This window comes from Ambystoma mexicanum, chromosome 7p, assembly GCF_040938575.1.
Source record: "Ambystoma mexicanum isolate Mex_15411 chromosome 7p, UKY_AmexF1_1, whole genome shotgun sequence".
Lineage (NCBI taxonomy): Eukaryota > Metazoa > Chordata > Amphibia > Caudata > Ambystomatidae > Ambystoma > Ambystoma mexicanum.
Genome location: NC_090939.1, coordinates 755,326,292 through 755,346,528, shown reverse-complemented (window position 1 = coordinate 755,346,528; position 20,237 = coordinate 755,326,292). Strand labels below are relative to the sequence as shown.

Here is a 20,237-nt window from a genome sequence, read left to right as displayed (position 1 = left end):
CTGTTTATGAACCAGACACACACACATGTCTAGGGAATGAATGCCTAAGGAGAGGTGTGCAGTCAAAAACTCGAAAAAATAAAGTTGACCAACAAAAATGTCAAACAAAATGTCGAAAAAAAAAATTCGAATGTTTTTTTTTTGGGGGGTTTCGTAAGTAAAAGGGGTAAAATAAAAAAAATACAAAAAAGGGAGTTGGGGACATTTCGAACAAAAAACATAAAAAAATATACATTCGAATTTTTTTTTTCGACTTTGTTTTCGAGATTGACTTTCGAAAATATGTAATTCGACTTTTTGACTATAAACCCTATGGAGAGCATGGGAAACATTGCCTGCCTAAGGAATGAACAACGTGGGTGGCTTCATGAGCACCAGTGATGCAGATAGCCTGGGGGTGGGCGTCGGTCACAGGGAATCTGTCTGGGAGGAAGATTCTCCTCTGCCCCCAAAGCTTTCAAGTCCTAAAAGAAACTTTTTTTGTGTTTGAGCCCCTCTGCGTTAATCCACACAATGCGTTTCAGAAGAGAAAGCGGGTGTGAACCTCCTCTTGAATCCTAGTATGCTTCTCTTCAACTTTAAACTTTGAGAACAGCAGTTTGTGCGACATACTGAATTGCTGCATGGCATGTTGGGCGCTTAATCAGTTTATTACTTGGGCTACTGAGGAAAGAGAGAAGGTGGATTTGAAGGTAAACGTATAGTTTATTTATTTATATCAGTATTGTTCTTGCTGAAAGTTAATTAATTGGGCCTCATTACAAGTATGCTGGTGCGAAATTAACGTGCCAGTAATTCTGTTTACCTGCATGTTTCCGGACCGGCATACTCCATGTTTAGTGGTGGGGAGGTCATTCCACTACCGTACCAGCAAAAAACGGCCGTATTACAGGCGCCTGTAATCCCCCCCCCCCCTTATTAAGTCCAATGGGACTCCATGGAATGGAGATCAACACAGTCTACCACCACTCGTAATCCGGTGGAAATTCCACCAGGCGAAGTGGCAGTAACTGTAATAGTTTGCCGGTATTTTGGCGGATTTACTGCCAAACTTGTAATGACCCTTTATTGTGTGTTAGACTTTTACAGTTGTGTGATTTTTTTTTTTGTGTGTGTTTTTTGGCAGAAATAAAGTGTTTTTGTAATACCTCTGAAGGCCAACCGGTATCTGAATCAATCACCCGCCAAAGCAGCAGATGCTATTGTGCAGTTCTACACACAGGCCAAGTGTCTTAATCCTGTATCAAGCATGTCATTCGTCCTAATTATTATAGAAGATGAAATGGCAGTACCCTGCAAGTTGCTGATATCTGTATTTTTCCTCCTAGTTGTATCTGCATTAAACAAGGCCTGGTGTGTGAACTGTTTTGCTTGCTCAACTTGCAACACCAAGCTTACACTCAAGTAAGTATTTTGTGTACGATCAGATTGAAACCTGGGTTTGCGCAACTGGGTTGGACAGCTCTTGGTGTGAATACTTCCTCCCCATTCTCCCAATACAGTTAGCGTTCCTGTTGCAACGTGCACGTTTTACGGTCTACCCTTCCAGTTTTTCGAACCCTTTATAGGGAGGCTTGAGACAGAGACCGGTGCAGTGCAGAGTGGGTAAGCCCCCAGTTGTCATCAGCATTAGCATTCTAAATTTGAGGTGTTCTGGTTGGCACTGCTCGTCAGTGTTTCTTTCTTGAGAACCCCATTTGAGAAATATTTGTTTCTTTTCGCATCGTTATAGAGTATCCCATCCTAAGTAAGACTACTTCAAGGCTTAGTGGCTGGGAACAGATGCACTCCGACAAGAAATATACAATTGAACACATTTGGAGCATACCTCAGTAAAGGGGCACAGATAATAAATAGGTTGTTGCCCAGAGAGGTATTTAGGTGAGTAGCAGATATGTCTACTAGCAGCAAAGCACTGGTGTTAGCCGATGTTTCAGTCTAATGAAGACCGGCAACCTTTCTGAAAGAGGATTAAATAAGTCTTGATTAATACAGGTTGTTTAAGCATTCAAACTTAAGTCCTAGTTTTGCAATCACGACCATGGGTTAAGGAAGTGCTAGCTTTCAGTAAAAGCTGGCAGTGTGCCCCTCTCCATAAAGGAAATATTGTTACTTTTCTGTGTCTTAAAGCTACTTGTCTGTGACTCTATAACTCTTACTGTTCTTTCCTCTATCTCTCCTATCCTGTCTGAAGGGATAAATTTGTTGAGATTGACCTAAAACCTGTCTGCAGACACTGTTATGAGAATATGCCTGAAGAGTTTAAGCGCCGGCTTGCCAAACGTGAGCGGGAAGCCAAGGATAAAGACAAGCAGAAAAAGAAAAAGCCGCTCTGTTTGTAAACTTTTTTTTCCCCCACTTTCATCACCAGTTCTTGCACCCTTCATCTTTGGTTAGTCTTTAGGACGTACATTTGTTTTGTTGCATGAGTCTTGGTAATCGGTGGTTGAGCAACGCGTTTTAAAACTGTCCCAAACCTGCAGTTTCCTCTGGACATGAACCTTTTGCAAACACAAATAGCAGTTATCACATTTCTTATCCTGTCAGATTTACTTTCAAATGTGGGACTTTAAGTTTCACATACATTGGACACAGATGAACACGGCTTCAGTGTTCTCATGGCCATAGGCAACTTTACAGCATCCAAAAAGGGGTAGTTTTATATTCTCGCTGCCCATCGGAAACAACTATTCAACTCAAAAACATTTCTACAGTGTATGCACAAAATGTGTTAAATGGCCGAGGAAACGCTATATTCATGTTTTCTCTGTGTGTCACTATAATTGAATTTCAACCTATGACGGTTTTTCACTGCATGACCGGTTTCATTCTCATGTTTCTTTTCCACTAACATTTCTTTCTTTGCCTGTTGTGCTGCTAACCTTGCTGTAAATATGAATACAACTGTCCGTATTGAATCGCAGCAACAAAAGTCGGCATGCTTGGGTTACTCCGAATATGAACGACTGAAGCCAGGGGCTCTATCCAGTCAAATTATGATTGCCTGATGTAGCTCTTAGTTACATTTGCTCTACAGCTTTGGCGGGGGGAGGGGCGGGGTGTGTGTGTGTGTGTTGGAGTGTGTTGGACTGGTTTCATTTTGTTTTCATGTGGTGAACGTCATTTGCTTAATCACTTGCAATTTGTGGATAAGTTATTGAACTTCTAGTTTTCACTCTGGCAAGGTTTTTCAGGTCTTCTTTGACCTCACAACACCAAAAGCACAACTGGTTACATAATTGAATTCCACGTTGTCAGTGAAATGTTAATCCGCTCCAACTATCACAATTTGATTTTGATTGTAATGGGCCATATACAAACACAAATCGCAACACTAGGTACTCCTGTGAGAAAGGGGCAGGTCAACCCATCGAACAGACAGGTTTTTGAAATTGCAAAACCATATGCAAATATTCTCTAGTCCTACAGTTTGTTGTCTGTATATGTCCTGAAACCTATTCCATATACATCCCCATCCTTTAGAATGTTGAACAATCTATTTGTAGCTTTAAACATGACGTTTATTTTTCTATGCAGTTTTTTTAAGTTAAACCAAAAAAATGCTTTGCTAAAGTTTCATATTCGCCAGGTTTGTTGCGTTTAGACATGTGTAAAAGCAAAGACTATGCTCCTGTTCCTCTCATTGACTGAAACATGAAGATGATCAGCATATTAATGCGCCTATTTCAAAATGGGGCTAACATCTGTGGTTTTTGGAGATCGTTTTTAAGTAAGGCATAAGAAATAATCCAATATTTCAAAGTTTTCCACAGTAACCAGGTCAGCTCGAGGCCTAGATCAGAGGGGCTTAAATGTGCAAGAAGACCGTATAGTGGAGTGGTGCAGCAACCGTTGTACAGCAGCATGTGGCTGCTCGCTGGAAGGTGCTGCTTCCTGCCCTCCTTTTCAACAGTTGAATGTGTGCATAGACATGACTATCATGGATGGCAGGGAGACTTTAGGACTTTCAGGCCAATGACTATGATGATCAAAGATGCAGAAGCCTTGGTTGTGGTTTCCTCCGATTCCAATGTCTCAGGCCCAGAGCCCTCACAACACCTCGCAGCCCACTCCCCCTAGCTCATTCATGGCCAGCTGTGTTCGGGATCCACTGGATGGCCTGCTGCTGAACCCATCAATGACAAAGGACAAAGTATAAACTGCAGAGGACATTTGAGGGTTCTACTTCCCTAATAGACACATGTTGGAGAAGAGGGTGGACTGGACCGCAGTGATCTCAACTATTTAGCAGGACCCAGGGATGAATGTTTGTGGGTGATACCAACTTTCACCTCTCCCACATTCCCCATCAAATCCTATTTTGACAGATCAGATGGGCATGATCGATAACCTATTCTTTAAGACAGTCCGAGAACTAGTACCACATGGTGAGATGTACCCATGTTTTTTTTTTATAGCGGAGAAAAGCAATGCATGGCTCAGCACTATCTTGAACCTCTCTGGCTTTGTTCTTTTCTTCTCAAGAACAAATTCAAGATGGTTATGATGGTGGGAATCTGGTCTTCTCCTCAGGTAGGACATTGGCTATTCATACTCCCTCCCCATGGCCTTAACCTACACATCCAAATTAGGAACAGCATCAAATATTCCTCTGACTTTTTTTGGTGGACTGGCACCGCAATTGTCAAGGGCTTCCTCCACCATCCGCATGGCTCCCATAGTAGTCTCTGAAGTGGTGGTTGCAGTTGCATCTTCATTTCATTGGGGTCCCATTCTTGGTGGCTAGCTACCCAGGACCTCCAGCCTAGAAGATGCTTCCATATATGCTTCCGGACATTACATTTTCATTTGGTCTGTTTGTCAGCATGAAATGTCCTCCCTCCAAAAGGATACGCTTCATTGACTACACCAGGGAAATGCAGAGGGATAAAACCTTCCCACCCTCAGAACAGATTTTAACTATCAAGATAGCCTATAAGATTCCAAGATGGCGGCGCTGGGAAGCGGACGTGTGTGAGACGCGCTCCGTCCCCCCACTAGGCCGCGCCAGCAAAGCACATCAATTAAGAGGAAACATTCGTCTGTGGCAGAACTCACCGTGGGCAGCAAACGTTACGCTTGACTGGGAGTACATCGAGACCACCTAAACCCAAGCCCGGTGGCATACCCCGCTGCAGGCGACTCCCTGGGGCGGGGACGCGTCGAGGGCGCCGGAGCACATTCCCGGGAGGCAGACCGTAGAGGCCCCGCCGCTCCCCAGCTGGGCAACGCCGAGACTCTGCGACTCCAGGACCGGGCTCCCAAGACAGCAGTTGTGAGGATCGTGTCCGCGAGGAGGAGAACTGCAGACGCGCCGCCTCCAGGCCGAGGAGTGGCGCCGTCGCGCTCCAGCAGGAGACGGCCCTGACAGAAGGCAAGGAACGCTCCAGAAGGTACCAGAAAGAACGCAGCACCGAAGTACCACCTCCAGACAGCAGTAGCAGCGACCCGATCCCGCCGGGGACCGGAGCGTATACAAGGCGGCACTAAGTGCAGGACATATAATGGACGGAGTAGGACAACATCAGAGGCCTCGAGGCCTGGAGGGGACGACCAGTGCGCGGGAACACGGGCATCTCCTACACTCCAGGTACGCAGAGAAGGGGGCAGAGGGACCGGGCGCACAGTACGCAGGTGGAGACCCCAGGCAGACCTGAAACAGAGAAGCGGATACCCCCGGTAGAGAATCAGTTCCGATACTACAGAAGAATCTTACCGCACCTATGTCAAAATCTAGAGGGAGGGCAGCGCAACAAGACCAGCAAGCATCACAGAAAAGAGGGGATCAGAGCCTGACGCAACTGTGGGGGCCAGAACACCCACCCCAATCCTTCCATATCCACTAGGAAGAAGACCCCAGAGGTCCATTCCGCGACAACGAAGCACAGATTCGCAGGACACAGGGATGGCATTTAAGGAAGACATGAAATCGTGGTTCGGGGAGCTCCAGAGGCAATTCCTAGCAACCACAGTCACAATTCGAAGCCATGAAAAAAGACATGCGAACTGCCATACAAGAACTACGAACAGAGATCATGAGTCTGGGAGAAAGGACGGACATCCTGGAAAAAATAACCCAAAACCTAGACGAGGAGGCACGTCAGAATGCGGAACTCCAAGAACAACTCTTGACCCGTACTCATAACCTTGAATTACAGTGCGAGGATCTAGAAAATAGATCACGAAGAGCGAATATAAGAATAAAAAAATATGGCGGAAACGGTGGAGGACGGACACCTTAAAGAAGCAGTGCAACAGGTCTTTACAGAAATCTTAAACGCAAACGAGGAAGAGGAAGTAGGAATCGACGGGGTCCACAGGGTGGGTCCAAAGAGGATCGGACCTAGCATGCGGCTAAGGGACGTACTAGTTGCCCTCTCCTTATATCCCCAGAAAGAACTAATATTACGGAAAGCCAGGTCAATGGAGCACATCAGGATGAATGGAGAAGAGGTACAGCTATACCAAGATTTGGCACAGTCAGCACTACAGAAACGCAGAGAAATGGGTCCTGTGGTGAAGTTCCTAGCATCAAAACAGATCAAATATAAATGGACATTTCCTTTCGGACTCCTGTTCTCATGGCAAGGCAAGCAATGGAGAATAACGACATGTGAGGAAGGGAAACCACTAATGGGCATGCAAGATCGAGAAGTAGAACATGGAGAACAGAGATAAAAGACCCCAGAAAAGATCGGAATGGCACTGGACGAGAGTAGAGAAAAAGGGGAGAGCTCTTACGCCAAAAGAGTTATGACAACAAAAGGGGAAGCTCCAGAAGCCCCCATCGGGGTAAATACGGCATGCCCATGCAGACTTAAATGAAGAAAACAAGACGGCAGATGACGATGTTTTCCAAAAGATAAGGTGCGGAGGGGGGGAGGAGGGCTCCGGCGACACCTATTGGAATTCAGAGGGTCTTAGAATACCCTACAAGTTACCCCTGTGGTCAGATGAGCATGGCGCACACTGCGAAACGCCTGAGCGAACATAGGAACCAGGGCTCATCACAGGGCAGTTTTGGGGGCAGGGGGGGAAGGAAGGCAAGTTGGGGCATGCCTTGGGGAGGAGGGGAGGGATACCGGGAACCACCATAGCTCAGATCATAAGGCTCAACCAGAGTCTTTCCATTTATGGATGGGATGGGTATCAAGGTACTAACATATAACATCAGAGGCCTTAACTCCCCTGTCAAAAGGAAAAAAGTGGAACACTACCTAAAACAAGACAAGTACGACATCATTATGCTACAAGAAACACACATAAAGAGACAGGACAGGGGAAAGGTGCGGCTGAAGGGTTACAACCAGATATTACAGGCAAACGCTAAGGACAAAAAGATGGGGGTCCTGATCGCATTCAGGGACTCCATAAAGGTACAAGTGCTCCAAACAGAGGCTGATACTCTGGGCAGATAGCTCCTAGCCAACACGATTATAGAAGGTTGCCCTCTAACTCTGGCTGCAGTATATGCCCCCAACACAGGAGAGGAGGGTTTTCTGAAGGACATGCTTGAGAAGCTGGAACACTTCGCCACAGCGGAGATAATATTGGGGGAGACCTGAACATCGCATGGGACCCCTCTTTAGACAGATCGACCCCCAGACAGCAGGGGCAAAGCCCTCCCTCGGAGGCCCTAAAAAAGAAAATGTCTAATATGGCTCTGGGGGACATCTGGAGACACATAAATACCAATCTCAGAGGATATACATACTATTCACATGTACACCATACGATGTCTAGGATAGACTACCTATGGGCCTCACCAGGCATCCTGGGCAAAATACGAAAGACAGATATCGGGTCCATATCACTGTCGGATCACGCCCCTTTGTCGGCGGAGATAGCACTAACCCCACGGACGCCTGGGCTATGGAAATGGCGACTCCCAGAGGACATAATTAGAGATCCTGTAATGGGGAATAAAATCCGAGAATGAATCACTGAATACCTTACAAGTAATAACCACCCTGACATATCGATTGAAACACAATGGGAAGCTCTAAAGGCAGTAACCAGGGGACACCTAATTGCATTGAAGGCCCAAAAAGAGCTCAACTATCAGTGGGAGAGGGAGCTGGAGGCCAAAATTGGGAGCATTCGGGCAGAAATACTGCTGAAATCCACTATAAAGCTACAAAAAGCCCTGAGGCACGTCCAAGGTCAGTTAGAAGCGATCCGCACTAAGAAAGCAGAAAGGCACCTACTGAGGTTAAAACATTGGTACTACACTAAGGCCAACAGAGCTGATAAACTTCTAGCTAGACAACTTAAGGGGAAGCAACTAGAAAGGACCATATTGGCCCTCCGAGACGATAAAGGGAATAGAAAGACCCAAACAACCGAAATGGGGGAGATAATGGAGCGGGTCTACAGAACGTTGTACTCCACAGACCATCCCGATGAAAATCTCCAAAAAACATATCTGGAGGGGGTGGACTTTACAGTGCTATCCGCCACAGAAAAACTCACATTAGATAGGGACATAACGATTGAAGAGGTCAATAAGGCAATCGGAGACCTCCCCAGAAACAAGGCCCCAGGCCCTAATGGCTACACGGCGCTATTCTACAAGGAATATGGGGACATACTGGCCCCGACCTTGACTGAATTATTTAATTCCTTCAAAGAAAAACACGACCTCACCCCAACGATGAACGAGGCCAAGATGCTGGTGATACACAAACAGGGGAAAGATCCCGATTCTCCGACCTCCTATAGACCAATAGCATTGATAAATTTAGACACCAAGCTGTATACTAAAATCCTGGCCTACAGACTTACTCAAGTGCTACCAAAACTGATCCATCAGGCCAGTCTGGTTTCGTCCCCGGACGACAAACACACGATAATAGTAGGAGGGTCCTCCATTTCCTGGAAAAGATAGGAATAACGGGCACGCCCGCAGCGATACTAATTCTGGACGCAGAGAAAGTGTTTGACTGAGTAGAATGGTCCTTCCTATTCCACATACTGAGGAAAATGGGCATAGGAGAAACATTCATAATTATGATAAAAGCTAATTACAAATCCCCCAGCATTAGAATAGCGGTGAATGGATTCCTGCCTAATAAAATACTAATCGAGAGAGGGACGAAACAAGGTTGCCCACTATCCTCCCTATTATACGCAATTTTCCTGGAACCACTGCTAGCGCGAATAAGAGACAACCAAAACATAAAGGGAATAGACATGGGAGGTATTACCCACAAAACTGTGGCATATGCTGATGATATGTTAATAACGCTGGGAGATCCCGAAAACTCTCTCCCTATACTAGTCCAAGAGATAGACAACTATGGCTCTATATCTGGCCTCAAGATAAATAGAAAACCCGAATTACTGACACTGGCGGGAGACACAACTCGAATTCAATCGGTAGCAGGCTCCCTCCAACTAAAAATCGCTACGACAGGGACCAAATACCTGGGTATCACCTTAACACATAAAATACAGCAATTATACTCCCAAAACTACCCAAACCTGTTGCAACAAGTCAAACGGGACATGGAAAGGTGGAACCCGTTATCGATATCATGGTGGGGGCGCATAACGGCCGTCAAAATGACCATCCTACCCAAACTCTTATCTATTTCAGGCCCTACCAATAAGACTCCTGAGGGCGTTCTTCAAATCCCTAGCGAAAGCAGTCAAGGAATACATCTAGCAAGGGAAAACCCCTAGAATTTCAAGCTCGGTACGAACAGCCTCACGAAAAGAAGGGGGTTGCGCTCTACCCCACTTTAGTAGGTACTATGAGGCATCCCAATTATGGGTCCAGAAGGAATGGATTCCGGAAGAGTCCCAAAAACTGTGGGTTGCTCAAGATAGGGCAGTGGCGAACGCCCCGACAAGACACATGCTATGGGCAGGAAAGACACACAGACATCCCAATCTACGCATAAGCGAAATCATGCAGGCATCATTGGAAATATGGGACGGTGCAACTAAGAAAGGTACACTAACTAAAGACCCAGCCCCTTTCATGCCCCTATTTAGAAACCCAGAATTTCCGCCAGGTCTAGAGAATAAGGCATTCCAGAAGTGGGAGGAAACGGGTTGCTACATGGTAGGGGATATATATATCGGGAACAACAAATCAGCACCTTTGAAGATTGCACGACCCTACTGCACCTGAAGTGGACGGATAGGTATAAATATGACCAACTGTACCATTGGCTAGACACACCGAGAATAAGACAAGCAGCTACCAGAGAATTAACCCCATTTGAGCAATACATCATGTCAAACGACGGGTCCAAAAAAAAGTTTGTATCAAATACATATGGTTTCATCAACTCCGTAGGAGAAAAGGTCACCTGGCAATATATTAAGAGATGGGAAAAAACCCCTGAGAAGGACGATCCCAAGGGGACAGTGGGAATACACGTGGGGGATGATATCTAAATTAACGAGGGCCATCCACTCAAAAGAAATGTGGATGAAAATTCTCCTACAATGGCACTATACCCCAGAGAGGCTCCACAGAATGTTCCGGGACTCTCCCAATGTATGCTGGAGGGCATGTGGAGGGGAAGGGAATTGGAGACACATTTGGTGGGATTGCCCAAAGCTTTAACAATATTGGACAGATGTGAAAGACCACATGAGCTCAATGTTCCAGGGGGCCGAGACTCTGGGGGAGGAGGTGTGGCTATGTGGGATTTGGAACCCGAAGGACAAAACCCTCTCCAAAACACCGAAAAGAAACTTCATGGGTCTTTTAGTTGGGGTGTGGTTGGAAATCGCCCGAAAATGGAAGTAACGGTCCCCGCCCGTTGCAATAGACGGGATAAGAAGAGCATAGTACCAATAACAATGGAACATATGACATACAACCTACAAGGGAACTATCAGAAATTCAGAGCGGATTGGTCGGACACCTTGGAGTACCTACAAAGCGACTATATGGAACAGTGGTTCCCACATAAAATTAGAATTCTTGATATGTTCAGATAAGTCACTGACTCTGCAAACAGAAGCTAAATAGAACGGTGGACATTCCGGGGGGGAAAGGGAGGGGGGATGGAGGGGGGTTACGTTGATTGTTCATGTTGTAAAACCAATAAAAAATATTTTTTAAAAAAAAAAAATAGCCTGTAACAGAATTGCCCCTCATCTCTCTGTTCCTGTTCTCATCCAGTCACGAGTGCTGGCTCTGCATTTAATCATTTCTCTTGCTGGATCCTTATGCCAGAATTTAAATGTGACCAGCGCTACTTTACCTATCTGCTTGTTGGAAACAGGAAATCCATGGCCTACCAGCTGGATTGGTTCTGGTCACCAAGGCGGTCAGGAGGAACAGCGTATGTTGGTCTTAAGAAACCAGTTTTCAAGTTGGGGGCGGAGGTGTTCATTGTATTGCCAATAATCATGTGTCTTTGACAGATTCATTTCTGCTTCCTGCATGGATGGGAACTCTGACATCTATGGCGTCCATTTGCAAGCAAGATGTACAGAAGTAGCCTAGAGTCAAAGGATATATTCCTAGCAGCGAGCCATCCTCTGCGAGTTAGAGATCTGCTTATTGACGGACAGCACCATTGCTCTGTCCTACAATGATCATGCAATATGTGACCAGATCAGTTTTGGGCTATTGGCCATTTTTTTTTTTGCCAGTATCTGCTCATGTACTAGGTGCCCTCAACACAAGATTGTACTCAATCTGCACACCCCTCATGAATGAGAACTCGTCCTACAGGCTTTCCAGCTAGTCAGGCGGACTCTGGTGGTTGAATCACAAACTGGCATGGAAGAGGTGTTCGAGTGACTTATTTCTTCTCTCTTCTCACTTGGGATGGATAACTCATTTAGGTTTTCCGTCTGCTTTTCCTAGAGGGGAAAGTCATTCTTCTTGTCAGATTCAGTGGCTTCTATTTGGGCAAGCAGATTTTGTTTCTTGGACCTTTGGCATATAGTGCAGCATTCTCCCTACTGGCTTCCAATATGGGCAGACCTAGTTGCCTAGCAGAACTGTTCAACCGCACCTTGCCCCCTCAATCAATGTTTTTAACCAGCATGTTCTTGGGGATATCGTTTAGCATCATCTTGGTTGGTTTGCCCATCAAAGGAGCCTACTGTAAACAGAGTTGTTACCTAATTGTTAGGAGGCATTTTGACGGGGTTTGCCAATTTGTTTCCACATGTTAAGTGCCCCCATTCAGTTTGATACCTGCATGATTTTAAAATCCTTTACAAACTTGTTTAAACTTCTGGCATCTGTTGAATTAAAGTTGTTTATGTGCCAACTTTATAGCTTGATATTACTTATATCCATGTATTGGTCAGACAAACCCTTTAACGTTTTCTATATGGATATGGTAGCCTAAGGATGATTTCTTCATTCCTTCCAAGGTTCCACCTCAACCAGGAAATGTTTCCCTGGTGCTTTTTTATCATCTTTTCAAATGAGGGTGGAAATGCCACTTACAATTTGGATTTGATTAGAGGCTTTACATTTTACCTGGCTCAATCCATGCATGTCGGGTACATGGACGGACTGGACTGCCTGACCATTATTCTGATCAAAATCCTGGTGCTGTGGCAATTAACGCATCTGTGGCTGGATGGTGGGCTTTTCTCCTGCATTCTGCAATTCTCTTGCTGCCAAGGTTGTCCAGCCCCCAAGCAAATGTATACCCACCTGGTGCAGACCAGGGCAGCTTTGGTTCCCTTCTAGCAGCTGGAGCAAGTTGCCTTCATGGGCCACTTTATATGCCTTGTGCAAAGGGTTTAATTCCATGATTTGCATTCAGTTTGGTCAGTCGAAAAGTATAGCAGATCGGAGTCCTTCTAGCTGTGATTTCACCCCATCTTATTCTTCAGTGCTTGGTAGTCTCCCATCGCTATGCACAAAGATGGCAGCGTGTTGGAATAAGGACACTCCACTCACTGCTGTATTCCTCGTTCAAGCTCCCCTTTACTCCATATAGCTTTCATCACTTCATCTCTGCTAATGAGTCTACTGGTCAGTTTAAGCTATGCATGAAATGTGCGTGTGGAGCATTGCCGTGCGTGGGCATATTGAAACGTATCACAGTTTTGATTTTTGTGCCAGTCAAGGTACTCGGTGGCCATCCCTTTCCCCAGGAACAAAACTATAGTGTTGTGGAAAATACATTGTGGCTAGTAGTACAGAAGACCTCGCAGTGAGTAACTTGCATTGACTTTCCTGACACAATTATCTCATTTACATCAATAACATTGTTGGGAAAGATTTTTTTTAACTCCCTCTATAGTTTCTATGGACCCCCAATCTTTTTTTGCTTTGTTTTTTAACCGGTTCTGACTTTCTGAGGGGAAGTGAAGCCTTCAGCCTCGCATTCAGTGGCTTTTGCTAATTTAATATGGGGAAACTGATGCTGAGAAACTGTTTCCCTTTTTTGTCTTTTACCTTTTTGTAGCTTTTTCACACTGCGCACAGCATCTTACAGTGCAGTGCAATGGCACATCAGGGAGAATGATTGATGCCTGAATAGTGGACGTCGTCCACCAGGGGAGTTATATTAGATCACAAGGGTGGACAGGTCTCATTTTATTGACACACCTCAAACTAAACTATTAATATCCCTCAAGAACACCCAAGTGCTCTTCAGACTGGAAGTTTTGCCTGCGTGTCCTTAGGTCCATCAATTTCTTTATTGCCAAACGTAATGTAGCATCTTGAACATGCTCCTTGATGACATTTAAAGCATTGAAGATGTTAACCGCAAAGTTTTTTTAAGTTAATGCATACATATTTTGTTTTTAGGAACAAATTAGTTTGACATGAAACCAATGGGCAAGAAATGCTACGAGAAGTTCCCCTTAGAGTTGAAGAAACGCCTCAAGAAACTGTCCGACACATTGCCAGAACCCTGTTGTCTGGCTGTGTGGGGAAGCACAGGAGTGCCCCCTCACACATACAGACATGCAGTTCCCCAGCCTGCGTATCCATTGGACCATGCACGCCTGGGGAAGCAAAACGCCCCCAGCCGTGCATGGCCCATTGGATCTACGCGCTGGGGAACATAAACGGTCTAAGTGAAATAGTTTCCCTTTGACAGTTTAACACGCGGCGCCTCCACAATGGGCAAGGGTTTTGGTCGGTCTGTGTCCCGTCGCCAATTATGGACAAGTATCTCTTCCCTTGCCCGACCAAACCGCTTGCTGACGAAGTTTTCATTTTTGGGAGAATTTCCTTGATTTTGGAAAGTCAAATAGGCAAGTAAACTCCTTATCTGATGCCCATGGTCAATTAAGAGCAGACACTTTCAAAATAAAATATTTAAATTCTGTTCATCCCTCCACCCTAAATCACATTTTCGCTTAATTTGAGTTTGAGATGGTCAAGCATTGATACCATGAACATATTCCATTAACAAGGGTCTAACACCAATAGCCAGCTTAGCATCAGTAGCTTGGCCCCATAGCAGGGCTGCCATAAAGTCGTTATATGCTCTTTTGCCATTCCCCAAGCATTGCTTGAGTTGGATGACTTTGCACTTGAAATAAATAGGTATTGAACTCTAGATGATGGTTGAAACCAGCACCACTTAACCTGGGAGCAGGGACTGTCTCGTGGGCAGGCGGTGGTGCAGTGGGCCACATGAGCCTTGGGTCCATCCAAATGAATAAAAACAAACCCTGGTGTGGGAAACACAACTGAGCCAACACTTCGTTCAGTCAGTGACATGTCAAATTAAATCCCTTGCACATAACACAAGCACAGGGCTGACCTGGTGATTCTAGATGTGTATCCGCTCTGGGAAATTGAATAGCTCCTAGAAAAAAGTTTGCTGTGTAGAATGTACTTATCGGGCTAGGCATCTACTAATGGCATTGATGTGGAAAAGCATGTTTGGAAGCCCTCCTGTTTGACAGTCATATGGTGAGAGATGATTATATGCCCAACTAGCACAGTGGGACAAAGCATTAAATAATCTCAAACCACTGAAAAACAAACCAGGTGCCCTTCAGACTGTAACTCTTGCCTGCATGTCCTTATTTCCATCAATTTCTGTATGGCCAAATGTAATCTCCTTGATGGCATTCAAAGCATTGAAGATGTTAACTGCAAAGTTTTTTTAATTTTATTAATGCATACATATTTTGTTTTTAGGAACAAATTTGTGGAGTTTGACATGAAACCAGTGTGCAAGAAATGCTACGAGAAGTTCCCCTTAGAGTTGAAGAAACGCCTCAAGAAACTGTCTGACACATTGGGAAGAAAATAATTGGTTTTCCAGCTGGTGTGTCTACGCTGGAAGGTTGCCACTCAAATGAAATTTTAAAATATCGCAACTGTTACTGGACATGGTGCTCTATATGTTGAAGCAGAAACCTGCACTAAGGGTCCAAACTGAAAATATATTTCATTCATATATATATATATATGTGCGCACGTGTATGTACTTAGACAATGATAGCACCGGTTTCCATTTCACTGTATCCCTAAAAAAAAATGCATTACTATTTTATACTGTCATAAAAAATCCCATAGCTTGCAAAAGTACCATAACCCTTTAAAGCATAATGCAAACAGCATCTCACGTTCCCATTTCGATGAATGTGTATATTTTCTGCAGATATGTTACTTTGTAAGAAAAGGTAACGATTGTACATCTAATTTCAAAAAGTGCATAATGAAGCATATGTTGCCATGGGGATTGGCAGAAATCGATACCTATGCATAACCTAGTGCCTTAAAGCGTATTGCATAGAAAGAAAATGTGATTGTATTGTACATCAGGACTCATTTCACAAACGGGGACAACATGGATTAAATGTTCCACATTTAAGGCATTAATAGAATTTCTGGTATTCTGGTGTTTAAAATAATCCAGTCCTCATGCCTTATGCGTTTTACGTTTGCTTTCTGTGCTTTACTCTTTTCAGTTTTTGCCTTTTCTTTTTTTATAGATATAACCTAATATTAGCTAAAGTGTGTACAAGGTCAGATATATATTTTTTAAACCTTTTTTCATTTAAGTCCATGCGACTTCTTATTAGATATACAGTTTTTGTTTTCACATATGTTTACAGATCATCTCTGAGTCGATTTACTTATGTAAATCATATAGTCTTCGCGGGCAGAGCACATGCATTGGGGTATCTGCAGCCTGCAACTCTCCAGCTGCTTTGAACTAAGAGGCCCATGATCATGATTGGCTGTGATCGCTAGCAGGGCTGCTGGGAATCGTAGTCTGAAAACGCCTGGAGAACCAAAGTTTTGAGACCTGCCTCCTAATCCAGAATACTCGTGACAAAAAGTTATTTGTTTTAGAAATCTTTCAACATTTATGCCTTAGCTCCTTTCCTTCATCAAAAAACTGTTAAAAAAATACCAAGTGCTCCTGCTCCTCTTTGCAGCCAGAGTTCCTAATGTATGATAATAATGCACAGTTCCCAGATATGAATTTCATGTTAATGTCTTTGGAAATATGGTTTTAATATTCCTTTTCCATTTGGGCCAACGCCGGCTGAGACCATTTCAAATGCCTAGATAGTAGCCTTTCATTAGGACAGTGCACTTTGCCATTTCATGACCTCCAGGTACTACAACTTAATGTAATCATGTGGTGCCTGCATGCAGAATTAGATGGGGCCTGCCAGCTATTGAATTTGCAATGTTATACTGATCTCCCTCTGAAACCTCTAGTGAAATTGTGGTGCTGTAATGTTTAGCTGGATGCCCAGCTTTGAACCCCCACTTGTGTTTAACATACCAATGATGGAAATAACATTGCTCTGAGCGCATTGCAGCTCATTAGTTGGTGACATGTGCAAAACACAGTGCCTTGCTAACGTTTACAAATGGGATTAAGGTATAGAGTTGGAGCCACAAGCTCCTCTGGAATACGGTTTCATGTAGGAATGTGACGAAAGGAAAAAGCCTTACCATAATCACGTTCCTCCTTGAAGTGGCTGCCAAATCTTTGGCGTATGCTTTTGGTGAGGAAACTGAATCGGAACCAATATGGTCTGCTTTCACGTTTATCCATTTCTAAAGATGAACACTTAAATGAGCCCTTCATCGTGATACAAGAAGCACGTTTTGATGCAACAATGATCTTGTAATGTGCTGTTGTTAAGCACCAAAGTGACGTTTGTGACTGGAGTTGGAAAATGGGTTTTGTAACCGTCCATGAGTTTAAACTTGAAGACTCAACAAGCTGTGCAATTCTGTGCCCTTGATACTAAATCCTTCAAACTGGATTGGCATTATCACCGTTTTAAAGCTTGTTTAACTTCTTATTACAAGCTGCTGGAATTGTGTGTTGTGGACTGGAGACAAAAGATTCTTTTGTACAATGTATTTTACTTTTTGTATCCGTTACTAAAGTATTCTTAGAAAACGGAGCCCTTAATATGGCTCTCGAGGATCTGTTTACTTACGGTACTAGTACTTCCTAATGGTCAGTATAATGGTAGTATCATTTTTCTATTTTGACAATACAATAAAGTACTTAGGCAAGCAAATATGCTTATAAAAAATTGGTAGGCTAACCACTTAATTCAAGAGGGTCGGACACGAAGATGAAAACTTTTTTCAGATACCTTCTCCACATACAATCCATGTTTGTTCCTCTACTGTCCTTCTCTCCATCTCATGTCTGTCTTTATATAATCTATATCTCCCAGATATTTTCCAATATAAGAAATAAAATATATAAAATGCAAGCAATACGATAATTGTTTTCTGTAACACCATATTTATTACAGCATTTCAAATGCTCTTTGCAAACTTCACAATTCAGATACCAGACATTTATCATCCTGGAGAAAATGGAAACCGATAATTTTAGACCTTCGTATTATTCCTGTTTTTAAAGCGGGTTTTTAAAGCGGTTTGGCTGTGTGGTCGAAAGTGGTTGTATGGAATGAAATGATATTTTATTTATATCGCGCTCGTATAGAAGTGTTTTTCAGAGCGCGACCAGGCAAAAAGGAAGGGGAACAAAAAATAAAACCGCAATCTTTCTAGGCCCAGTGACATCTAAGAAAGCGCAAGTGCATGGTAAAGGGAAAAGGGGGGGGTGGAAAGTGCGGAGCAGAGGAGAGAAAAACAGAAGAAATATTAAATAAAATAAATAAGGGTGATTAAAACCTGGGTAGTGCAGCCAGCAAGTGGCAGGTGAAAGATGGTCAGATACGGTATATCTGATAAGTGCAGAAGAAAAGTGGGAGGGGGACTGTATAGGTACAGATACAGAACCCTAGCGCAGAGGGTGGCCTGGAGGCAGTACAGGAGGGTGGCAGGGTGAGCAGGTACCTGGGTCTGAATGACAGAGGGTAGGTAGGTGCACGATGCCAAGGGAAGAAACAGATCAACAGGAGAGAAGGGGGCCAAAGGCAGAGGCAAAGGGGAAGCTCTTGAGATGCTTCTGGAACCGCAGATGGTTTTCCTCAAGTTTCAAGGTGGATGGAAGGCTGTTCGAAAGGGAGGCACCAGCAGAAGACCGAGATCTACCCTCAGCTCGTTTCTTTGCAAAACGAGTAACCCTGGGGGAGTTAGAAGTAGAGGAGCAAAGGGCTCGAGCGGTAGGTATTTACAGTGGGATAGTTGGAGGTATTTTGGACCCAGGCCCCAGAAAGTCTTGTGGACAATGCAGAGGGTTTTACATTTAATCCTTGCATCCACTGGGAGACAATGAAGGGATTTCAGAGCTGGAGAGATACGATGCCAGGGCTTGAGGCCAAGGACCAGTCTCGCAGTCCTGTGCTGGATTAGTTGTAAAGGGCGGAGAGTGGAGGCAGGAAGATTTAGAAAGAGGGTGTTTACAGTAATCTAGTCTTGAGAAAACCAGAGCTTGGGAGACTTTTGAGGGAAGGAGAGAAAATGCAGAGTACCTCTAAGGAGGTGCAATAAAATTGGAGATGTCAGATATGTGCGGAGAAGGAAAGTGTAGAGTCAAAGAAAACCCTGAGGTTCTTGGTCGCGCAGGTGGAGGTACGAGGAGGGCCAAGGGAGGCCGGTCAGAGAGTGAGAGGAAAGGATGGAGATGGTGTACCAATAAGGAGGATATCAGTCTTGTTGGCATTTAGACATAGATCGTTGGCAGCACTCCAATTTTGAATGGCGATTAGACAATCCGAGATGAGGGAAGGAGAGGAGGAGGCTGAAGGAAGCCTGAAAATGAGCTGGGTGTCGTCAGCATAGCACTGGAAAGTTGAGCAGAAAATGGAGATGAAGTAGGCGAGAGTTGCCAGGTATTGGTTGAAAAGCCAGGGCAAGAGGTTAGCCCCCTGGGGGACACCGCATGTGGAGAGGGAAAGAGAAGATAGAAAAGAACCAAATTGTACCTGGGAGGGTCGATCAGAAAGAAGAGGTCAGCCAGGCCAGAACCTGATCAGTAATACCCAGGTTGTCACGGAGACGATTGAGCAGGTTGGTATGGTTGGCTGTGTCGAACACAGAGGAGAGATCAAGTAAGATGAGGACAGAGGGAATGTTAGAATCGAGGTTGGAGAGCAGGTATTCACGGATGTTCAGGGCAGCAGTTTGTGCTTCTGGCAGCTCTGAAGCAGATTGGTGGTCATGGAGGGAGCCAACAGAGTCGGAATGAAGATAAAGCTGAGAGATGGCCAGCTTTTCCTGGAGCTTACCCAAAAAGGGAGTAATGGAAATTGGGCGGTAGTTTGCCACACATGATGGATCAGTTGCGGATTTCTTGAGGAGAGGATGCACAAGGGAGTGCTTAAGAGTGGAGGAGAAAGAGCCAGAGGTAAAGGAGAGGTTGCAGAAATCGGCAAGGGTGTCATTCTGGTCCTTAATGGTTTTAGAGGAACAAGAATGGACCTGTTTTGATGAGGTTTTCATAGATCGGACTTGTCTAGCTACCTCATCAGGGGGAAAGGAGGAGAAAGGGGAAGGGGGTAGCTGAAGGAAGGTCAGCAAGACTAGGAGAGTGGGGAGGACGAGAGGCAGCGGGGGAGAGGGTGGACAGGATGTCCTGGGTTTTGGAGATAGTGAGAGGCAAGGGCATTGCAAAGGGCCTGGGAGGTGAGAGGAGGGGTGGAGACTGCAGCAGGGTTGGCCAGATTGCAGATTTTGAAGAGTTCGGCCGAATTGTTAGATGCCACAGAGACGCGGGCTTGTATGTGGACTCTCTTCTTAGTGCAGACAGTGAGTCGGTATTGCCTTTGGAGCAGGCGGCCAGTTTGTCAGAGGATGAGCAAGAAGCCCTCCATTTCCTCTCTGCCGCCCTACACTTACGTTTAAGTGTAGCTAGGTCAGAGTCATACCAAGAATTGCA

General features: G+C 44.7%; 1 protein-coding gene across 13 annotated transcripts in view; it reads left to right on the top strand.

The window, feature by feature from the left end:
- LOC138526302 (LIM and senescent cell antigen-like-containing domain protein 1) overlaps positions 1-17,661 on the top strand; it is a 548,584-nt gene extending 530,923 nt beyond the window's left edge. For 9 of the 13 annotated variants that reach the window (XR_011283543.1, XR_011283548.1, XR_011283545.1 and 6 more), the window contains 3 exons: positions 1,329-1,404; positions 2,195-2,392; positions 15,101-17,661. Coding sequence is in view for 4 of the 13 variants with exons in the window: in XM_069636879.1 (XP_069492980.1) it covers positions 1,329-1,404; positions 2,195-2,334; positions 15,101-15,102 (218 nt within the window). In the remaining 9 variants the exon portion in view is untranslated. The remainder of the gene's footprint in view (positions 1-1,328; positions 1,405-2,194; positions 2,393-15,100) is intronic. The other 4 variants (XM_069636882.1, XM_069636881.1, XM_069636880.1 and 1 more) reach the window with 2 other exon arrangements.
- Positions 17,662-20,237: the final 2,576 nt, after the last annotated feature.